We start from the raw sequence: 19,238 nt of genomic DNA on the forward strand, positions 1-19,238 counted from the left end.
TTTTTTAAATAACTGAAAACATTAGTAGAATTCAGCAGAGGGTAACAAGTCTTCTAGAATGCTGCTGGTAAGAGCATACCTGGAGAAATTATGCGGGCAGTTAGTGATAGGACAAGGGGAAATGTTTTTCACCTAAAAGAAGGGAGATTTAGATCAGATGTTAGGAGGAACTTCTTCACTCAGAGGGTGGTGATGCACTGGAACAGGCTGCCTGGAGAAGCTGTGGATGCTCCATCCCTGGAGGTGTTCCAGACCACCAGGGTGGAATGAGGCCCTGGGCAACCCGATTTGGTGGGTAGCATCCCTGCCCATGGAAGGGGATGGGGGTAGAACTAGATAGATATCTAGGGTCCCTTTCAACCCACACTGTTCTATGACTTTATTAAACCATTTTTTTTTTTTAATATGGCAAAGGTCCTTCTTAATAGCAAACTATTTCTTCATATAGAGATCAACTATACATTTGAAGCAGAAAAGGAGAGGAAGCAATTAAACATGCCTTCTAGGGTGCTGTTTAAAGACCATCAGTCTGATACGTTCAATGCAAGTACAACCCTAAATGGGCAGAAGTCTAAAAGGTGTGTGACAACCAAGCTTGTACTGCAGGTAAGGCACAGTATTCGCTTTTTCTTTTAGACCCGTTTAAATAAAAGTATGTTGCTCTTTCAGCCTTGTGGTACCTTTGTATGCAACCTAAAAATCATGTGCAATATGAGGCTTCAACACTAGAAAACCATAGTTAAGTAGTACTTTACTATTCCCTGTACATGTGTTGCTTCTTCCCATTGCCTTCATTTTAAAACATAAATAAAAGTTGTAGACACTGCAGTGTTCTCTGGAGATCAATAGAGCTGAAACAATTTAGAACAATAAAGAGGGAACAAATGCCAGAAACTGAGAGTTGTTAGAAAACACAGTAGTACCGGTTGTAGAATTTAATAGTGTGACTGGCTAGGAAAAGAATTTCAGGCTGCGGGTTTTGGACAGGATGAATGGGCATGACAAGAACGCTTGGTATGCAATCTTAGTTTACTGCTGTAATGGCCTCTAAAAGTGACATTACTCCAACAGCTGAACAAATTCTCTATCTGTGGCTCAGGAGTAATAAGCCTACAATATTGCTTTTTGACCATAGGAAATTAAAAACCTTGCATCTACACAACAGAGAGAAAGTGTTATTTTACTGTTGTAGCATGAGTTTCATTTGCCAGAGTTAACATTTGTTATTCCTAATAATTCTTAACTCTGAGTGGTCAGATCAGGAAGCCAGAAAAAAATGAAGACAGTAGGGCTAGGATTCCTTGTGTTCTTGCATATTTTTAGAAAACAATGGGTTTCTAAATAATGAATAGTTTTAATATTGGAAAAATGGTGCAAAGGAGATGTTGCTTTACTTCTTGTTTGAAAATGTATATCAAAAGTTGATCTTTAAGTGTTTTTTCTCATCTGCACTGTATGCTAACTATGCTGTTTAAAATGTTTTGACAGGATGTAGTAAAAGATAAGCTACGCCCAATTCCTGTATCAGTCAGTGTTGAAATTGCTGGCGTAGAGTCTAGCTCATCATCCACAAGAAAAGAGAAAGCACTTCCAGACCTTATACCAATTCTAGATTCAAATGAAACTGAAACAACCGCAAAAGTAAGCCTTCAATAGCATATTTTCTTAGAAATTTGTACTTTGATAAGTCATTGAACTTTATGGAAATAACTTGTGTGGCTCTGGATTTGTAACTACTGGCTTGTATTTTGTACTTTTGTCAAGAACTTTTTAGAAAATGTTCTGAATTTGATCCTGTGTTTTTTCTGTAAAAAGGTGAGGATGATATAGCTGTTATTTGTTTTTCCTCACCAACACATATAGGAGGAAACACTTTTGAATAAAAACGGTAATCTGTCATCTCCTGTGCACACTTACCCACAACACAAATAATGTGCAGTCTAATTCTTCCATGGTTAGGATGCTAGTAGCAGTATTAGAGCTCTCCATCTCAATGACCTACCTCGAGTAGAAGATCTTATTTCCTCAGTGCTTGTTGAAGAATCAGATTTAAGGATGTTTTTCCACATTAGGAGTGTACTTCTCTTTTAGAAGGGTAAAGCATCAAGTTTTATGTAATTCTGCCCTTTAGTTACATATAAAATTTTAATTTATCAGCCTCAAGGGTTAGGGCCCACAAAGAAAAACAAATCTTGACAGGTAAGAAGTAGAGTCAAGTTAAAATCTTACTTTATCCAAGGAACTTCTTGAGTTCCCTGTAGATGCTTTATGCACTGCACATCAGAAAGCTTGTTTTAAGTTAGTATCATGTGGCATGCAATAAACATGCTTTGGTTTTATCTAGGTGGAGTTCTTAAAAGAAGGATGTGGAGAAGACAATGAATGTCACAGCAACCTGAACCTTCAATACCGGTTTTGCACTAGAGAAGGAAATGAAGACAGGTTTACCTATTTACCAATGTAAGTCTTGATTAATGCATTGCTAAAATGCAAATTATTGACAAGCACTGAAAAAAATACCTTTTATATTCTATTTTGGGAGTTAGAACAGTTTTGTTCTGTTGGTCTGGCAAACACAGTCCTGTGTACTACTCATCTGTCAAGGTGACAAACATGGGGGAGTGGGGATGAGCTTTAGAAGAAGAGTTGTGGTACAGAGTCAGATGGATGTAAAGTGGCTATAACTGTGTGCAGATTTAGGCTAAAATGTAAAATAAGGTTACTAACCACTGGAGAAATGATAAGCAACCTAGCAGCAGTTTCTTGTATGGTACTGTTAATTGTTTTTGAGATGAAATTTCATTGTATGACAATGTGATGTACTACATTCCAGTAGCTTAAGACAATCACTCACAGAGAAGTAAATGGAGAAATTGTTACACCGTGACAGGCCACCTATACCCCACAGCATCCTTCCTCATTGGAGGGCTGAATGATACTAGAAAGAAGGTATAAAAACAAAACAAAAAAGCCTACAGGAAGTATGTTTACTTATTGTGAACAGTCAGCCTTTAGCAGTGTGTGTGCCACAAAAAACTATGACCATTCTTGTGTTTATGCTTTTGCAGTAATTCTTCATTAATAGAGGGAATTATATTTGGGTAAAACCACAGTAAGAAACAAACTTTCAAACACATTTGTTTTCCTAATGCACAGAATCCTGTATATTCTGTTTCTGCAGTGAAAAGGGCATGCCAGTGCTTGTTCTGAAAGATCAGAAAGATATTGCACTGGAAATAACTGTGACTAATAATCCATCTGATGCAAAAAATCCACAAAAAGACGGTGAAGATGCATATGAAGCTAAACTAATTGCAACTTTTCCAGACAGTCTGACCTATTCCGCATTCAGGGAGATGAGGGGATATCCAGTGAGTATTTTTTAACAGAAAGGATACTCAAATTTTTAAACACTTTGGGCGTATGTTTTCTTATAAATATACTCTACTTATTCAGGAAAAACAGCTAACATGTGGTGCTAACCAAAATGGTTCTCAAGCAGAGTGTGAACTTGGAAATCCTTTCAAGAGAAACTCCAATGTAAGTTGCACCTATTTTACTCACATTACATAATTTGATTCCTGACTACAGTCTTCCGAAGTTTCTGTGTCATAACTAGAAATTTGATTTGGATCTGTCTTTTTAACTTCAGAATTTGATGGTGTGTTGCTATAATATTCCATATATCGTTATCTTCCATAAAATATTTACATATTTGTGGATGTTCTTTCCTGTCTAGGTAACATTTTATCTGATCTTAAGTACCACTAAAGTTAATGTTGATACGACAGACTTAGACATTAATCTGAAGCTGGAAACGTAAGTTTTCTTTTTTTGTGCGAATGCATGTGTGCTGTTTTTACATACGGTTAAAAATATTTTTAATTAATTATTTGTTCTGATACATAAAAGCAGTTTAATAGTAAAGTGAAAACCGCTAAATTGATAAAATCAACAGTGCTGTTTTTTTTTTTTTTGTAGAACAAGCACTCAGGCTAATTTGGCTACAATTACAGCAAGTGCTAAAGTGGTTCTTGAATTGTTTTTATCACTTACTGGGTAAGTGTTAGTAGACCAGATTGGGGGGCAGAGTACCTTTGCTGCAGACTTCATTAAAATCTGATTATTCTCCTCTCTCCACCCCCCCACCTGAACAGAGTGGCTAAACCTTCTCAGGTATATTTTGGAGGTAACGTCATTGGTGAGAGCGCTATGAAATCTGAAGATGACATTGGAAGCCTCATAGAATATGAATTCAGAGTGAGTAATTTAATTAATTCTAATAGCTATTTTAATCGAAATAACAGCTTCTCCTTTTATGTGTCTGAGTACTTGAAAAATTTGCTGGATCTAGTCCTACAATCCTGACTTCCTGTTCAGAATGAGGCTGGATGTACACATTCTTGTAGAGCAGTTCACGTGCATTCCGGTATACAGCATAAACTCCGTACAGGTGGGAAACTTAGACTTCTGGGTTTAACTGCACATGACCAGCTGTTGGCTGATGCAGGCAAACAGCAAATCTGTGTACTTACGGCATGCAGGATTGAACACGCACAAGAAGACACTGCAGGAGCCATTTTGAACACATGAGCCGAAGTTCACCCTTTTAGTCTTCTGCCTAATTGATAAGTTGAGGAGAAGGGGAAGTGAAAGTATTCTGATTCTGTGAAATCTGTGTTTGTCTGGAAGCGGATTGCTTTCTCATTAATTCAAGCCCTTCTGTATTTATGTGTAGTTAGGATTATTCTCTGGAAATCCATCTATGTCAAATCCTTCATTTACTTCTCTACCTGTGTATTTAACTACAGTATTAATGTTGAAGCTGTTAGAAAATCTGTTTTATAACTTGCTATCGTAAGCAGTAACACTAAGAAAGAAAAAAAAAGTTGGGAAACAATTCCCAAACTATTTCAGTGGGAGTTGGTTATCTTTCTGTGTCAGAGTTCCTCCAACTTTCAGTTTGCCTCAGTAACGTAACTAAAATGATTTCTTAGTTCTCAAAATAAAGGGTGGTTGTTGTTGTTTTACATGAAGACAGACTTCTAGACATCAACAGCTTAAAGTTAATGTTAGGGAATTATAATCTTACTATAATCAAGCTCAGAATTAGTTACTACTCAAGTGTGCTAGTTTTACTATATGCTTTTGTCATTATGTTCTGTTTCAACTGTCTTTCAGTGGCTTTTAAATGTCCTGTTAACTGCATGCTTAGAAGTTATCAAAGTCAGTAACAGTGATTTGATTTTCAAACAGAAAACCCCTTTAAAACAAAATTTAAATAATGTTTATTTTAACAGGTAACTAACTTGGGCAGGCCACTGAAAACATTTGGTACAGCTTCCCTGGACATCCAGTGGCCAAAAGAAATTAGTAATGGCAAATGGCTGCTGTATTTGATGAAAATAGATTCCAAAGACTTGGAAAAAGTCTCCTGTCAACCACAGAATGAAATCAATTCTTTGCATCTTGCGGTAAGTTACCCTACCTTCTCCTGGTCACTAGTAAGTACAATATTAAAGCACCATAGCTTGTGATAGTAAGGTGTAAGAGCTTGCCTCCAGAACAATTTTTTTTTCTTGAGATGGCCAAAAGCACAAACAATGCGTTCTTAACCTTATGAGGCAATTTCGTATAACAGCTACAGGTAAGCTGCAGGACAGCTGCTATCTCATGGTGACTGTAGCTGCAGTGGACACTGCTTTCATATGCTTTTGCAGGCTGAAATTAATGTTAGCTTTAACACATCATCAACATTATTGAAGTCTGTTCTTGCATGGAAAAAAGACAGCAAACATCTCCCCAACCCAAGGGAAATCCAGGTACTCTTTTGAAAGAGAAAGAGCTTGTAAATACATTTAATTGCTTACAAGAAATACGCTGAAAGCAATTTCTGAAGCAAGAGTTTCATAGTCCTTTATGTCTACCTAGCAAGGTTTTTTCTAAACCTTGAGTCCCATTTTCATTGTTTCTCATATAATCTCAAGGTCACTTGGGAGAAGTTGTAATTTTCACCATTGAACTGCATACATGTAAACACATTTTGTCAGTTTCTTGATCACTATATAAGTTAATAAAACTTCTAGTAAGTAATTAATATGCAGTTAAAAAATGCATCATACTGACCATCTTACTGTATTAGCACAGTAACATTAATACCATATATATAGAGAGAACAAAAATGGAAACAACATTAAAAGCTTTATAAGTCTAAAAGCCCATTGACCTGTCAAAGAAGGCAGTTAACCTTTTCTTGGTTAATATCAATTTTTTGTGATTCTGTTGTTAGCAATGAATATATGTAAATAGGGTTTATATAGTGAAGTCACTTGTGCTGATCTTGAAACAAAAAAAATCAGACTCTTCGTTTATGCTTGTATGGGGAACAGAATTAAGACAAACATATGATAACATAGTAAAACTTTTTTCTCCAAGGAATCCCATAACTCCAGGAGAAAGCGTGAGGTGGCGGAGAAGCAGATTACAGACAGCAAAGCATTTTCTTTATTCTCAGAAAGAAAATATAAGACCTTGGTAAGCACACTGCATTAACTACAGTCTTGTTTGATACCTTCCGCTTCACTCCTAACAGGGCCTTTGGAGTTTGGCAGGGTGAAAGAAACTATCTCCAGTTTGTTTCTATCTTAAACCAAGTATTAATACTTTTAGAATTTGTCCTTCTGTATTATCTACTGATGGAGATGGAACTAGGAAAGAATTTCTGCAGGGCTATCTATGTGGAAATGTGATTACTTTTGTATTGCTGTTGGTACAAACAGATTTTGGATCTTGTACGTAAATAAAATGCATATAATCCAATTTTAAATCTTGGTGGAGAAGGTGACAGTTTAACAATTTGTGAAGATGTTTTTACTTACATGTAGAAATTTTTAACTGCAGGACTGCAATGTGAATGCACGATGTGTGGACATAAAATGTCCCCTGAAGGGTTTTGACAGCAAGGCATCTATTTTGCTGCGTTCCAGACTCTGGAACAGTACTTTTGTAGAAGTAAGTCCTCTTACCTGCCATTTTTGAAAGATTCTAGAGTTGTTTCCTGTTGTATGTCTAATTGTACTTTATTTTGGAACAGGAATACTCCAAAATGAACTACCTAGACATTCTTGTTAGAGCCTCAATCAGTGTTCCTGCTGCAGCTAAGAATGTTAAACTCACAAATGAAATTGCTCAGGTAGGTTCAACATTTAATGCTAGCCATAGGTTACGTTCGTTATGTTTGCAGCTTATCTCAAAGACTGGAAAAAAAATAAACCATTTTAAAACAAATCTACCTAATAGATTAGATTTCTAATTGAATTTTGAATTAACAAACCTTTTCACATTTAATTATGTTGGCAAAATTCACTACCATATTGAAATGATACCAATATGAATTTTTTTTCCAAAAGCATTTTGCAAATGAGAGAAGACATCTTGTCAGAAAAAGAAAATAAAACTATAAATTGCAGCTTTATCTTAAATTTCGATGATTTTGAAATGCTCATCTTCACATACTTTCTTTCCTTTAGGTGCGTGTTACTGTCTTTCCTGCAAAACCAGTAGCACTTTATACAGGAGTGCCTTGGTGGATCATTGTGGTGGCTATTTTTGCTGGAATACTGATGCTTGCACTGCTGGTATTCCTGCTATGGAAGGTAAGTTTTTAGTTACCTGGTTATTTAACATGTCCTGCTGTACAGATGACAAGGTAGCAAATTAATTAAGCAAACAAGTATTTTTGCTTTGCATTTAGGACCCAAAAGACAGCAAAATGGCCTAAACCGTACACTACTTTTATCAGTTTAGTAACATTTGGAATAAAAATGGTCATAAGAGAAGACTTGTTGCTATAGTTGATAGGATTTTTTTCTGTACCAGATCCTGGAAAGGAGGTTTTTTTGAGGTCTAGACAAAGCTTCATAAGGTGGCCAGAGACTATAGATACATTGATATGGATGGATAATAAGTGAGGCTTCTGTGGTTAGGTTTAAAACTGAACTCTCTATCAGTATTTTAACAGGGCTTTGTTCTCATAACATTAGAAATACCATTAAAGACATAGTAGATGAAAATAACCAGAATGTGCAAAAGTAGCACATAAGCAAATATATTGTTCAATTTCTTCAGTATTGGCTACTTATCTGAGAAACCCTTAAGGAATAAATATTTAAAACTAAAAGTTAAAATATGGTTCCAAGTATAACAGAGTAGTTCTTTTATTCTTACTATTTACTGTTGTAGGCAGTTAATGTTGCTATGGGATAGGAGAATCTTACTACAAAAGAATAGGTGAAAAGGGATATCCTTTTCTGTCACTGGAGCAGTTGTGGCTTTGTTGAAGACTTACTGTTTGCTACAGATTACTTCTCAAAGGATGCTTGACTTCCTTCTTTCCAAAAAATGCCCAGCCTCTGCTGCAAATCTTCCTAATGAATTACAATTAAGGCCTTGTGTGGGCTGTTAAGTTACACATATTAGTTTTCTACTGCACATGAAAATGCATGCATTCACACACAGTGTGAAATGCTTCTTTCAATGACAGACACTGAGCTGTCTTATGAAGGACAAACATGGCACATCATAGACAATTGCATGACTGGGTATAAGACAAATGCTTGTGTTGTACAGGTAAAATCAGTAACTCATATTTTTGTTCTTTATTTACCCTGTGCAGTAGTCCATAAACTGGTTTCCATATAGATGTCTTACTGCTCTTCACAGACAGTTTTAGTTGCTACAAATACACGGTAGAGTAGCTTTTCTTGAAAAAATGATGTATTAAAAATTTATCAAAATAATATTCCTTATACCAGATTATACTATTTTACAGATTAAGTTAGTCCCAGAGTTCTCAAATCTAGATACAGCTAAGAGTTTTCTCAATTCTTTTCGGATAACAATCCCATGAAGAGATTATGAAAAGATAGATCAGTTACTCAAGTCAGTTCTAATAGTTTTAACTTTTTCCAGTCCACAAAAAAATGACTAAATACCTTGCTTCCTTGTAGTGTGGTTTCTTCAAGAGAAATAAGAAAGATCATTACGATGCCACATATCACAAGGCTGAGATCCATGCTCAGCCATCTGATAAAGAGAGGCTTACTTCTGATGCGTAGTATTGATCTACTCCTATAATTGGTAATCGATGATATTTAATTTTTAGCTGTGGTGGCACATGCTATGGTTGCAGTGGCTAACGATAAAGCTTTTGCTGCTAATGTTCTATTAACTTTTGGATTATGGACTATCAGTACTTGCTTGCTCATTCTATTAATAGATATTTACCTTTTGGTACACATAAACACAGGTGTTTACCTTGGTCGAAAAAAACACCTTTAGAAAACATCTTTATCTGTTGCAATGGATTTTAGTCTTTTTTTGAATTGATGTTTTAACAGTACAAGTTAGTTTTTAAGCTTTAGAGGTGGTAATCAACACTGCAGAGTTAATACTTAAAGCTAAAGTATGTGGAAGATAAACTTGCTTTATTAACCTTTAGCGCATGCTTAAAAATACAGATTGCTCATTAATGAAAGGGGTTTTCATAAAGAAAAGTTAATTGTTGTGGAACCACCTTTTTTCCTTCTATTCTACACCATACTTTTCTAGGTAGAAACTTTTCTTTGCTGAAGCTACTACGATGCATGACCATTTATGCTTCTAGCAACCTGCACTCAACTTAAGAGAATACATGCATGTACAGGATACTAATTAAAGATGCTTTGACATGAGGGATTGGGGAGGAATTCTTAACCAAAATCTATCAAAACTGTGTGTATGAAATCTTCTCTAAGAGGTGGCCAAAAAATTTGGTCTATGCCTCAATTTATTTTTTAATATATACCCACTTAAATTATAATAGATTTGAAAAAAAACACACAACAATAAACCCGAGATTCTACCACCTCAAATACTATGAACAAAACGTTGCCACTTTCTTTTTTCTAGTAATATGTAATGACAGCCAGATGACACAATGTCTCTTACCTTTAATCTTGACTTCTGAGACCCATAAGCACGTCATGTCAAGTGTCTTCTGCTAGTCATCACCTCTGTACCACTGTGGCCAAATCTCCAATTTGATTTTGAAATTTAATTTCAGTACATTCTTAAATAGTTCAAAAAAAAAAAACAAACAAAACAGCAACCGTTTTTATATTAGCTTTGAATTAAAAACAAGCACACAACCTTGTACTATATCCTATCTAGGGAGATGTGACAGGGCATACTATAAAACTTTCAAGTTATGTCTGTTTTGCACCAGATGTATTAAGCAAGACTCATGCTCTAATACTGCATATGTGTAGTTAGTTCAAGTGACTACAGTTGTGATGGTGCTCTGAAAAAAAATAAATAAAAAGCCCTGATGTAACTCTTGAAGGGTCTGGAAATCTTTCTGTAGGTTTTACGGTAAATCATGTCACCATACAGGAAGATACTGAAGTACGTATCTACCTCTGATTCAGGAGAAGCAAGCTTTCCTGAACTGTATTTACATCTTTGTTTAGCATAAACACTTCTCATTATACAAATGAATAATTTTGTAGGAAGACTTACACGGTGCATTTTTGCCTACATCTTTTTATTTTCAATTTTCTTACCTGTAAGTCTCTGCAAAAGAAGAATTTCGTTGTAGTACTTTCACGGCAACTTAAACCTAACCTTGTCTTTTTTTCTTTTCTTGGCCTCAGTGCGGGTTCTTCCAGCGTTCCAGGTACGATGACAGTGTCCCCCGATACCATGCTGTAAGAATTCGAAAAGAAGAGCGAGAGATCAAAGATGGGATATGCAAAGATATTGAGACAAAACAATGGTTCACAAAATGGAATGAGAATGAAAGTTATTCTTAGGGAAAAGTCGTTTCCCTCTACAAAGTTCAGATAGAAGTTAAATGTTGCCATTTATGGAGTACTCATGGAGTTAGACATAAGAACACTATCGACATCTTCACCATTTGACTGTAGATACTACTACTTATATTGAGGCTTTTGTTTGCACAGTTAAAATTGCTTCAACGGACTTTAATTTGCATTATTTAATTTCTACTCTGCCTCTTTTTTACCTTCAAATCTAACTCAGACTTCAGGAAATACAGTGTTGAGTTGAGCTCTTTTCTACAAAATATACAAAACCACTATGGCAGACCTTTCCTGTAATCCTGATTTTCCTGGGAATGCAAGGAATGCATGGTTGAGGTCAACATAGGTTCTCCATCCTTCCCCCAATGCATAGGTTATTATAAACACGCAGTGGCCTTAACATTGTTTGAGTATAATCTGAAGACCTGCAAATCTATTTTAGTCGTGTGCTTCGCCTGCTGCAGTAGTTAGGACTTCACAAAAAGCATCACCTTAAGTTATATGTGCAATAGCTCACATTGCTTGGTTTTTAAGATCAGAATGTGTGAATATTGCTCACAACAAATATACACAGGTTTTTTGTTTTGTTTTAAAAGAGGCTTGAATATTAGATGTACTTTATATATATATATATATATATTTCAGTCATTTTTGTATTTATTTTTGTTATAAATCATTGTCTTTGTCTAAGTGCTAGGCCAAAGACTTCACTGAACCTTCAAACCACTGTGTTTATGAACTTCATATGATGAGACCTGAGGCTTTCACTGCATTTTAATACATAACTGAAGGTGCCATTGCTCTCCAAAAAATGTAAATATTTATTCCAATGATGTACGTGGAGTCTTATTTTCCTGAAACTTATAACTTTTACCTAATAAGAATTATCAGGTCTTGTAATATGATTTGTATATTACTTCAGACTATTTTACTGTTTGGACACCAAGCATAAGTAAGGTTTTTAGATACAGTTTTATACTTACTGGAAGAAGTAAGAGGTTCTCTGGAAAAAACTTTCCAGCATCATAAGGATTTCCTGTTTGGCAAAAGGTGTTGACTACTGCAACTGTTACGTAGCACTTGAAGGAGGCTGTAAATGCCTAATTTAACTGTGAGGATCTGAGTTGATCCTCTTTGAGACTACTGAATACTCTTGAATACCTGAATGTTGGGTAAGAGTAGAGTCACAATATTGTGCTTATCAGTAATCTAATTGTTGTAACGTAATTGATAAAGCTATTTAAAGAGTTGACTTTTTTTTAAACCCATGTTCTAAAGCATTGGTACTATCTAAGAATGAAGATTAGTTTGTTTATTCAGTGTAAAACAACTATGCTCGAAAAGTATGCATGTTAATTGCTAGTAATTTGAACTATGCAAAAACCTCTTGGTACTTTTTGCCCTCATAGGGTGAAAACCTGCTAAGAGGGCAGTTGTCAGGTATCTATTTTTTACTACCAACTTTGAAAATACCTTGTTAGAAGGTGTGGTGACCTAAAATGTTAACATTATAGAAAGAGGATTAATTTAGTATACTCTTCTTCCTCCCACTAAATGATCTCAGTCTATTATCACCCTGATTTTATGAACACTTAAAATATGTATTTAGCTGTTAAACAATTTTTGACCTTTTAAAATCTAGCTTATTTGCTGAAAGGCTCAGCAGCATAAGAAGACAGGCTAATCAGGTGCTAAGAAGCTTGACAGTGACTACTGTAGCCTTTGATTTGAAAGCAGATTATGGCCCTCCCTTAAGAACATGAATGTCTCTGCAGTGTTAAACTGAAAGTTTTAAAAAATAAGTCACATCACTGGTATACTTTTATTTCAAACTGTCTCTTTTTTAATACCAGCTAGCAATGCCATATTATTCCATAATTAGAAATTACCTGTGGATATTTGTATAGAAGTGTGAAATAAATTTTTTTTTTTATTAAAAAGTGTTTTGGTAATAGTTATTTCTCATTGCAGTTACATGATAGCCATAGCTAAGTTCACTAGTACATCAGAAGAACAAGCTGAAAGTTGCACACTTTAACAAGTGATCTCACTATAAATATTGCCATAACTCCTCAGTGCCTGCCCTCATGCAGAGGGGCAGATAAGACAGCTGCAGGAGATTGTGTGCTATCTCATGCTCGCAGGCTGGCTGCTGCTTGCTGCAGGTGCCAGCGTCCACAGGAGCCAGGCCACGAGCCTGGCACAGTGGCATGGGCACAGCACCAAGCATCAGCTGCATGCAGCCAAGCTCCCCTCTCTGTCACGCAGCTGGGGTGCCTGAGACGCGCTGTCACCCTGCCCTTCCATGCAGTCTCCTGGTAGCTGCCAGCTGCTTTGCTAAGCAGGGGAAATGAATGCATTCCCCAAAACCAGCCAAGGATTTGACACAACTAGCTGTACCTAGCAGTGGAAGTTTGCAAGCTACAGACAACAACAGAAGAACGGAAAAGCCAAAAAGACACAGGAAAGAAAAATCAAAAGAAACCCGATATTTTATACTTAAGATATTAACCCTTATAGGATGCTTTGCTTTCATATGCTGAAAGGAAATACCTTTCAATGCAACAAGCCCTAAAGATAAATGTAGATGGATACATTCTAAATAATAATAAAAAACAGCATTTGTTGTTACAACATGAAATTTTTAGTACTAGGACTAGAAGGTGCTGACAGATCTCAGAGCATGTCAAAGATGTGGAAACAGCCTGCCTTTATTAAACAATTATTCTCATTTACATAACTAAAACCACAAGCAATTGTCCACAACAAGACTAAATATGGACTGGGAGAACAGTTCACTAACCTCTTGTGGATCAGCGTGATTGTGGAAGGAAGCCAGGACGGTGCCTGTCAACACACAGACCTTGACAGCACGGCAGCACCAGACGACGTGGACAGTGTGGCTGTGCCAACACGGCGTACAGGAGTGTACTTCCTGTCACAGAAAAAAAGATAAAGTTGAGGTCTTTGTAAGGCTGACCCAGTTATCACATAAATGTATATGAAAGCATCACACATTCAGATATTAATGTATACAAAAGCATCATAGTTCATTAGCATTCTATATAGTCATATATATGCTATGTATAGGTTCAATATACTATAGTACAGGGGTATATATATAGTAGTATGTGTGTCTATACTTTATATATTGTACATAATGTACTAGCATGAATACTATACGCATATACAAGGCCTAATATACATGTTTTTATATATATATAGGGTGGGTATATATTTAAGGTGTGGGTATATATAAAGTATGTATATATAATATATATGCGCACTATATAGCCTAAGGTACGCTACTAGAATTCTAGTAAACCTTCACATACATAAGTGCCACAGCACAGGGGACACAGCTTACAAGAGCCACTTTCAGTAGCCAGGGCCATGACAGCGTAATGCCGACTACAGAGGGGACTTCATACATGGGAGAGGCGAAGCAACAGGGTGCTCCAACACAAGCATCATGCACAACACAAGCCAAAGTGAAAGCTTTTGAAGGAGGCACTAAGACTCCAGACCACACTGCAGAGCTAGCTGTCACTGTGGCAGTGCATCTTAACCAAAACCCAACAGCCCAGAACGCACAGAACCTGAAAGCTGCTTACCACACAAACGACTGAAATCACTTACCCCCACACAGAGTAGGTGACTGTGCCAGCAGCTGATTTGCAATACCCATGGGGACAAACCGTGATTAACCAGGTAAACACAGCCCTGCTTGGAGCCAGAACATCGTGGACACTTCTAGCTTTCCAGCTAGCAAATGCATGCCTGAAAACAAGAACTGAGCAGCACATTCCTCTTTGGTGCCTCTGCTAACAGTTCCTTCACTGTTTTTATTTAACTTCAGGCCTCAGACATATCTGAAGATCCATTCATCTTCTGAGGTCCTGGATTCATAGTTATACTATGCATTATTATTATTTTTATAACCCCCCCAACCTGTCTGGAATCCAAAGTCGCTACTTGTTGCTAGGCAAGGAATGCAAGGGAGGCACGACAGCACAGTCCTCCTCGTGACTGTCTTCCCCAAGCAAAATTCTCCAGGCTTCACAGCAAACCTGCCTTCTCCAGCTCTCAGGCTGACTGTGGCTGTGCTCTGCAGCAGCTGGGTTTGAGCCAGGGCACTTGGGCCGGGGCTCCGAATCCCCGGCTGGCAGCACAGGGGTCAGAAGGCACTTTTGCAGGTCAGCCACCCAACCCCTGCTCAACACAGTCAGCTAGCACAGGCCGGTCCTTAAACACCTCCAGAGACAGAAACGCCACAGCCTCTCCGAGCAACCTTTGGGCAGCCTCGCAGTGGAAGTTCTCCTGTGTTTAAGTGGAAACTCCCCTTGGGACACTTTGTGCCGCTTGCCTCTGGCCCGTCACTGGCCAGCCCTGCGAGGAGCCCGGCTCTGCCCTCACTCACTCCCCCTGCCAGGTATTTACAGGCACTCACAGGACCCTGCCCCAGCCTTCTCTTCTCAGCCTCCCCTCCACACCGGGTGCTCCAGGCCCTCAGAGGGAGGCCCATTCCCGCTTTGTTTTCTTTACAAAACCCATGTTTGCAGCAGCAACTTTTCAGGGCAGTACCAGACTAGATGCTAGAAGACAGGCAGAGGCTGCAGCCATCTCTGCTTCTTAAGAATCATCCCCGAGCAACGTATACTCCCTTGCCATCAATACACAGCACTACTTATTTCCTCATATCTCTGTCTCAGTGGCTTTGGGGGAAAGGGGAGGAAGGGACAGAACAGTCACATGTTCTTGCCACAAGTATCTGAAATAACGCAACTGCTAAGCTTATTAGAAGATGTGCTTGTGGGACATTTCAGCATACGGGACTGTTTTTTTGAAGCAGAGGGAGTCAACTGCTCGGTGCCAGAGGCGAGAAGCGCACCACTACCAGCTAACTTGCGGGATCACCTGCGACTGGTTGCAGCCCGGCAGGGAGAAGCACTGCACGGCACCGAGAGCATGCCTGCACTGAGCACCGATCCCTCGCAGCTGCCACCTCACCTCCAGCAGTGGCTATGGAGGAGCAGCACCACAGCACACAGCGAGGCTTCGCTCCTCCTGGTCCCACAAAAAGTTAGTGCTCAAAATCAATACCAGCTATGTTTTCCCTACAGAAGAGAAGCCATCCACGATAATCAATTTCAATTTCCACATCTTTCCTCTGATATAGATTCACAAGAACTTGTACACAGCAAAAATTCACAAACTCCGAAGTTTAATTACACACTCGATCAAAATACACAAACATCTGTATGCTCCTCTTGTACCTACTGTAATTTGATACAAACCCATACAGAAGCCACTTCGTATGAACTTTGTTCCCATTTTTTTTTATATATTTTTATTTCTACTACTGCAAAAAAAGAAAGAGATGAAAGCCACATCAAACCAGTGCAATCCTGTGAAAATTTTCTAACATAGCAAAAGCAAGTAAACTTATTGCCAAAAACCTGAGAACAAAGACAAGCCCTGAGCAAAGCAACACAAACTGACGCACCAGAAGGCATCATAGCAAAGCACATAAATGACAAAAAGATTAAAACAGAGATATTCTATGCATACCTATGCCTGGAAACTTGATGTTTTGGATTTTATTTTACTTTTTAACCTATGATGTAGCTATTTTGGAAGAAGGAAAGAAAAAGCAGCCATACATGCAGCAACCAAGAACCGTGACTTCCAGTAAGGAGTTACTTACTGTATAACTGTGGCAAACCAAAAAAATCTTTCTCTGGAACACCCTGCAAGAATGATCTACTTTCAATTACCTTATTAAATCTGAAATGCCATGTTAAATTTTAAATTGAAGCTGGAAGGAAATTTAAAAAAATAGCAGTTACTTAGGTTTAAACTAAACACTATGTTTTCAATTATTTTGAAATCTGATTTGTTCAATCCCATTTGAATTGTGGATCCATGTGTATTATGATTTCAGGAACACCAACATGAAGGAACAGAGGACTAGAAAAATGCCAAATGACAAAAATAATGCCTTTCTTCTTTTTGCTTTGCTTAAGCATTTACAGAAACTAGCACATAAGAACTCCAGTTAGTGCTACACTGGATCAGATCAAAGAAAGCCCCCAAAAGATCATCAATGAGTGAAAAAGTATTAAAAAAAAAAAAAAAAAAAAAAAAAAAGAGAAAATTCAAAATCATGGAACACAGAATATCCCAAGTTGGAAAGGACCCAAAAAAACCTTGAGTACAACTCCTGGCCCCACACAGGACCACCCAAAAATCAGACCCTATGTCTGAGAGCATTATCCAAATGCTCCTTGAACTCCAGCAGCTCAATGCTGTGACCACTGCCCTGGGCAGCCTGTCCCAGTGCCCGACCACCCTCTGGGTGCAGACCCTTTCCCTAACCCCCAGCCTGACCCTCCCCTGTCCCAGCTCCATGCCGTTCCCTCGGGTCCTGTTGCTGTTCCCAGAGAGCAGAGCTCAGCGCCTGCCCCTCCGCTCCCTATGAGGGAGCTGCAGGCCGCCATGAGGCCTCTCCTCAGCCTGCTCTGCTCGGGGCTGAGCAAACCAAGGGACTTCTTTGATACTTTAACAGAAGATGCTTCCATGGATTGGTACCCCATCAGTATTTTAAAGACCAAGAAAAAAAACTTTGGACAGATAGGGGGTTATGCTCCAAACACAGCATTTAAGATCTACCCACAGTTACTTCTGTCATCGCTCACCCGACACGATTTCCCCAGACAGAAGCGCTCGCTGTTTATATCAGTGAGAATGCAAACAGGCTCCAGCTCGCCCAGCGCAAGGACGCATTTAGCTTCTGACAGCCTTTACCATGTCCCCTGGCCAGGGACCGACATCCCGTGACACAGCAGCCAGGTCCCTACAGCATGCCCATAACAGTGACACATCAGGCGTCCGGACAGCAACACACACATAGAAAAGATGGAGCCATCCCAGGACTACCACAAGCAATTGAAACACCTCACAAACACCCAGCTTGCTGCCTGTAGGCACTCCGTTAAACTACAGCTGGCTCACACCTGAAACCATTATCAGCTGGTTCCAAACACAGCAATTGATAGGCAAAGCAGGTGCCCCAAATTAGTACAAGCTTGAGAAGCACAAGCTACTACTCAGTGCTTCTGAGGACAGCCCACAGGCAGCACTACAGCAATAAATCCTAGTGACCTGTATTGGTACACGACCTGCAGAGACAGAAGTTGCTGGCTCGCCCCGCCAGCCACCACCCCCAGCCAGGACAGCGCAAGCCGTTCTGTTCTGGGTACAAGGTGGAGGGGCTGCCTACAGCCAGGTGAAGCAGCCTGACCCTGCGCCACTGCGCTGTTCTCGCCTACTGCTGGTGCAGTTACTGCTCAGAAAACTGCCCCTGGAGGAAAACTGAATCGGTGTGTTTTCTGTATTTAAAGCACAACACCAGAACAACAACAAAAAGCCAGTAATTCACAGTGATCTTTCTACAGCTCCAAGCAATCCAACAACACGCTGAGCAGGTTAACGTGACACAAGTAACACGATTCCTGTCAGCACAGACCATGGGACTCCCATCCCCACTGCCAGTCACGGACAAGCCGCAGGTACGAGGTGCGTTTCAAGGAGCTCAGGGGATGTGCAGGAGCTGATTTCGTGGGGTAAGCTGGTGGGGCAGATGCCAGCGCCCACGCCAAAAGGAGCGGGTGACACGGGCCCGGCCCGCTGCCGCCCTGCTCGGGGCGCCACGCAGAGCTGCAGGGCTCCGTGCCGAGACCGCAGCTGGTCTGTCAGGAACGCTGCTCGCCGCCTTGATATGAATGTTCGGATACTTCTACCTGAGTAGGGTAAAAACCTATTAAACGTGTCCCGGTGCCTCGCGTGCTGCATTGCTACGAGCGACCCGGTGCCGGGATCTGGCGCTGCGCGTGGCCGCACTCACTGCTGAGCCCCACGTTCCGCCTTCCTCACCGACCGGTCGGCAGCGCACCGCGACACGCAGACTGACCGACCCCGCTCACGGACAGACAGACGGACAGACAGACAGACAGACCCCACTCCGCTCCTCACGGTTTTGGTTCTCCTTCGCCCGGCGCCCCCCGCGGGGCGGACGAGCCCCCGGCCCCGCACCGCCGGCCGAGCCGCCAGGGCTGCGCGCTCGGACCCCGCTCTCCTGTCGCAGCCCCCCTGCCCCGCCGGGAGCCCCTCCGCGCCCCCGGGCAGCGGGCACCTACCTGGCCGAGGCCGGGCCCCTCCGGGATGCGAGCGCCGCCTCGTCGCGGCACAGCGGCCGGCGGGGGGAGCCCCACTCGGCTCCGCGCCCAGCCCGCGGGCACCGGGCTGCTCCGGGCGCCCACCCGCGCTGCGCGGCGCTCCCCTCCCTCGCCTTCTGTCGGAGCCGCCCTCTCCTCCGCC

At 40.1% G+C, this 19,238-nt stretch overlaps 1 protein-coding gene and 1 long non-coding RNA gene across 5 annotated transcripts in view; one reads left to right on the plus strand and one right to left on the minus strand.

The window, feature by feature from the left end:
• ITGA6 (integrin subunit alpha 6) overlaps positions 1 to 12,799 on the plus strand; it is a 42,638-nt gene extending 29,839 nt beyond the window's left edge. For 2 of the 3 annotated variants that reach the window (XM_068685705.1, XM_068685704.1), the window contains 14 exons: positions 449 to 606; positions 1,489 to 1,641; positions 2,345 to 2,460; positions 3,182 to 3,371; positions 3,457 to 3,540; positions 3,740 to 3,819; positions 3,982 to 4,059; positions 4,158 to 4,260; positions 5,301 to 5,474; positions 6,436 to 6,534; positions 6,901 to 7,011; positions 7,094 to 7,192; positions 7,530 to 7,655; positions 10,692 to 12,799. In XM_068685705.1, coding sequence (XP_068541806.1) covers positions 449 to 606; positions 1,489 to 1,641; positions 2,345 to 2,460; positions 3,182 to 3,371; positions 3,457 to 3,540; positions 3,740 to 3,819; positions 3,982 to 4,059; positions 4,158 to 4,260; positions 5,301 to 5,474; positions 6,436 to 6,534; positions 6,901 to 7,011; positions 7,094 to 7,192; positions 7,530 to 7,655; positions 10,692 to 10,850 — 1,730 coding nt within the window. In that variant the 3' untranslated portion in view covers positions 10,851 to 12,799. Of the gene's footprint in view, positions 1 to 448; positions 607 to 1,488; positions 1,642 to 2,344; positions 2,461 to 3,181; positions 3,372 to 3,456; positions 3,541 to 3,739; positions 3,820 to 3,981; positions 4,060 to 4,157; positions 4,261 to 5,300; positions 5,475 to 6,435; positions 6,535 to 6,900; positions 7,012 to 7,093; positions 7,193 to 7,529; positions 7,656 to 9,008; positions 9,139 to 10,691 lie in introns of those variants that run through there. The other variant, XM_068685706.1, reaches the window with a different exon arrangement.
• Positions 5,843 to 19,198, minus strand: LOC137858249 (uncharacterized). Of its 2 annotated transcripts, XR_011097594.1 has the most exons (4): positions 19,058 to 19,198; positions 13,663 to 13,794; positions 10,602 to 10,743; positions 5,843 to 10,072 (listed from the first exon to the last, which is right to left on the minus strand). It is a non-coding gene; the product is annotated as an uncharacterized lncRNA (long non-coding RNA). The 2 variants fall into 2 exon arrangements; XR_011097593.1 differs by having other exon boundaries at positions 5,843 to 10,743.
• Positions 19,199 to 19,238: the final 40 nt, after the last annotated feature.

This window comes from Anas acuta, chromosome 6 (assembly GCF_963932015.1).
Source record: "Anas acuta chromosome 6, bAnaAcu1.1, whole genome shotgun sequence".
Classification (NCBI taxonomy): Eukaryota; Metazoa; Chordata; class Aves; order Anseriformes; family Anatidae; genus Anas; species Anas acuta.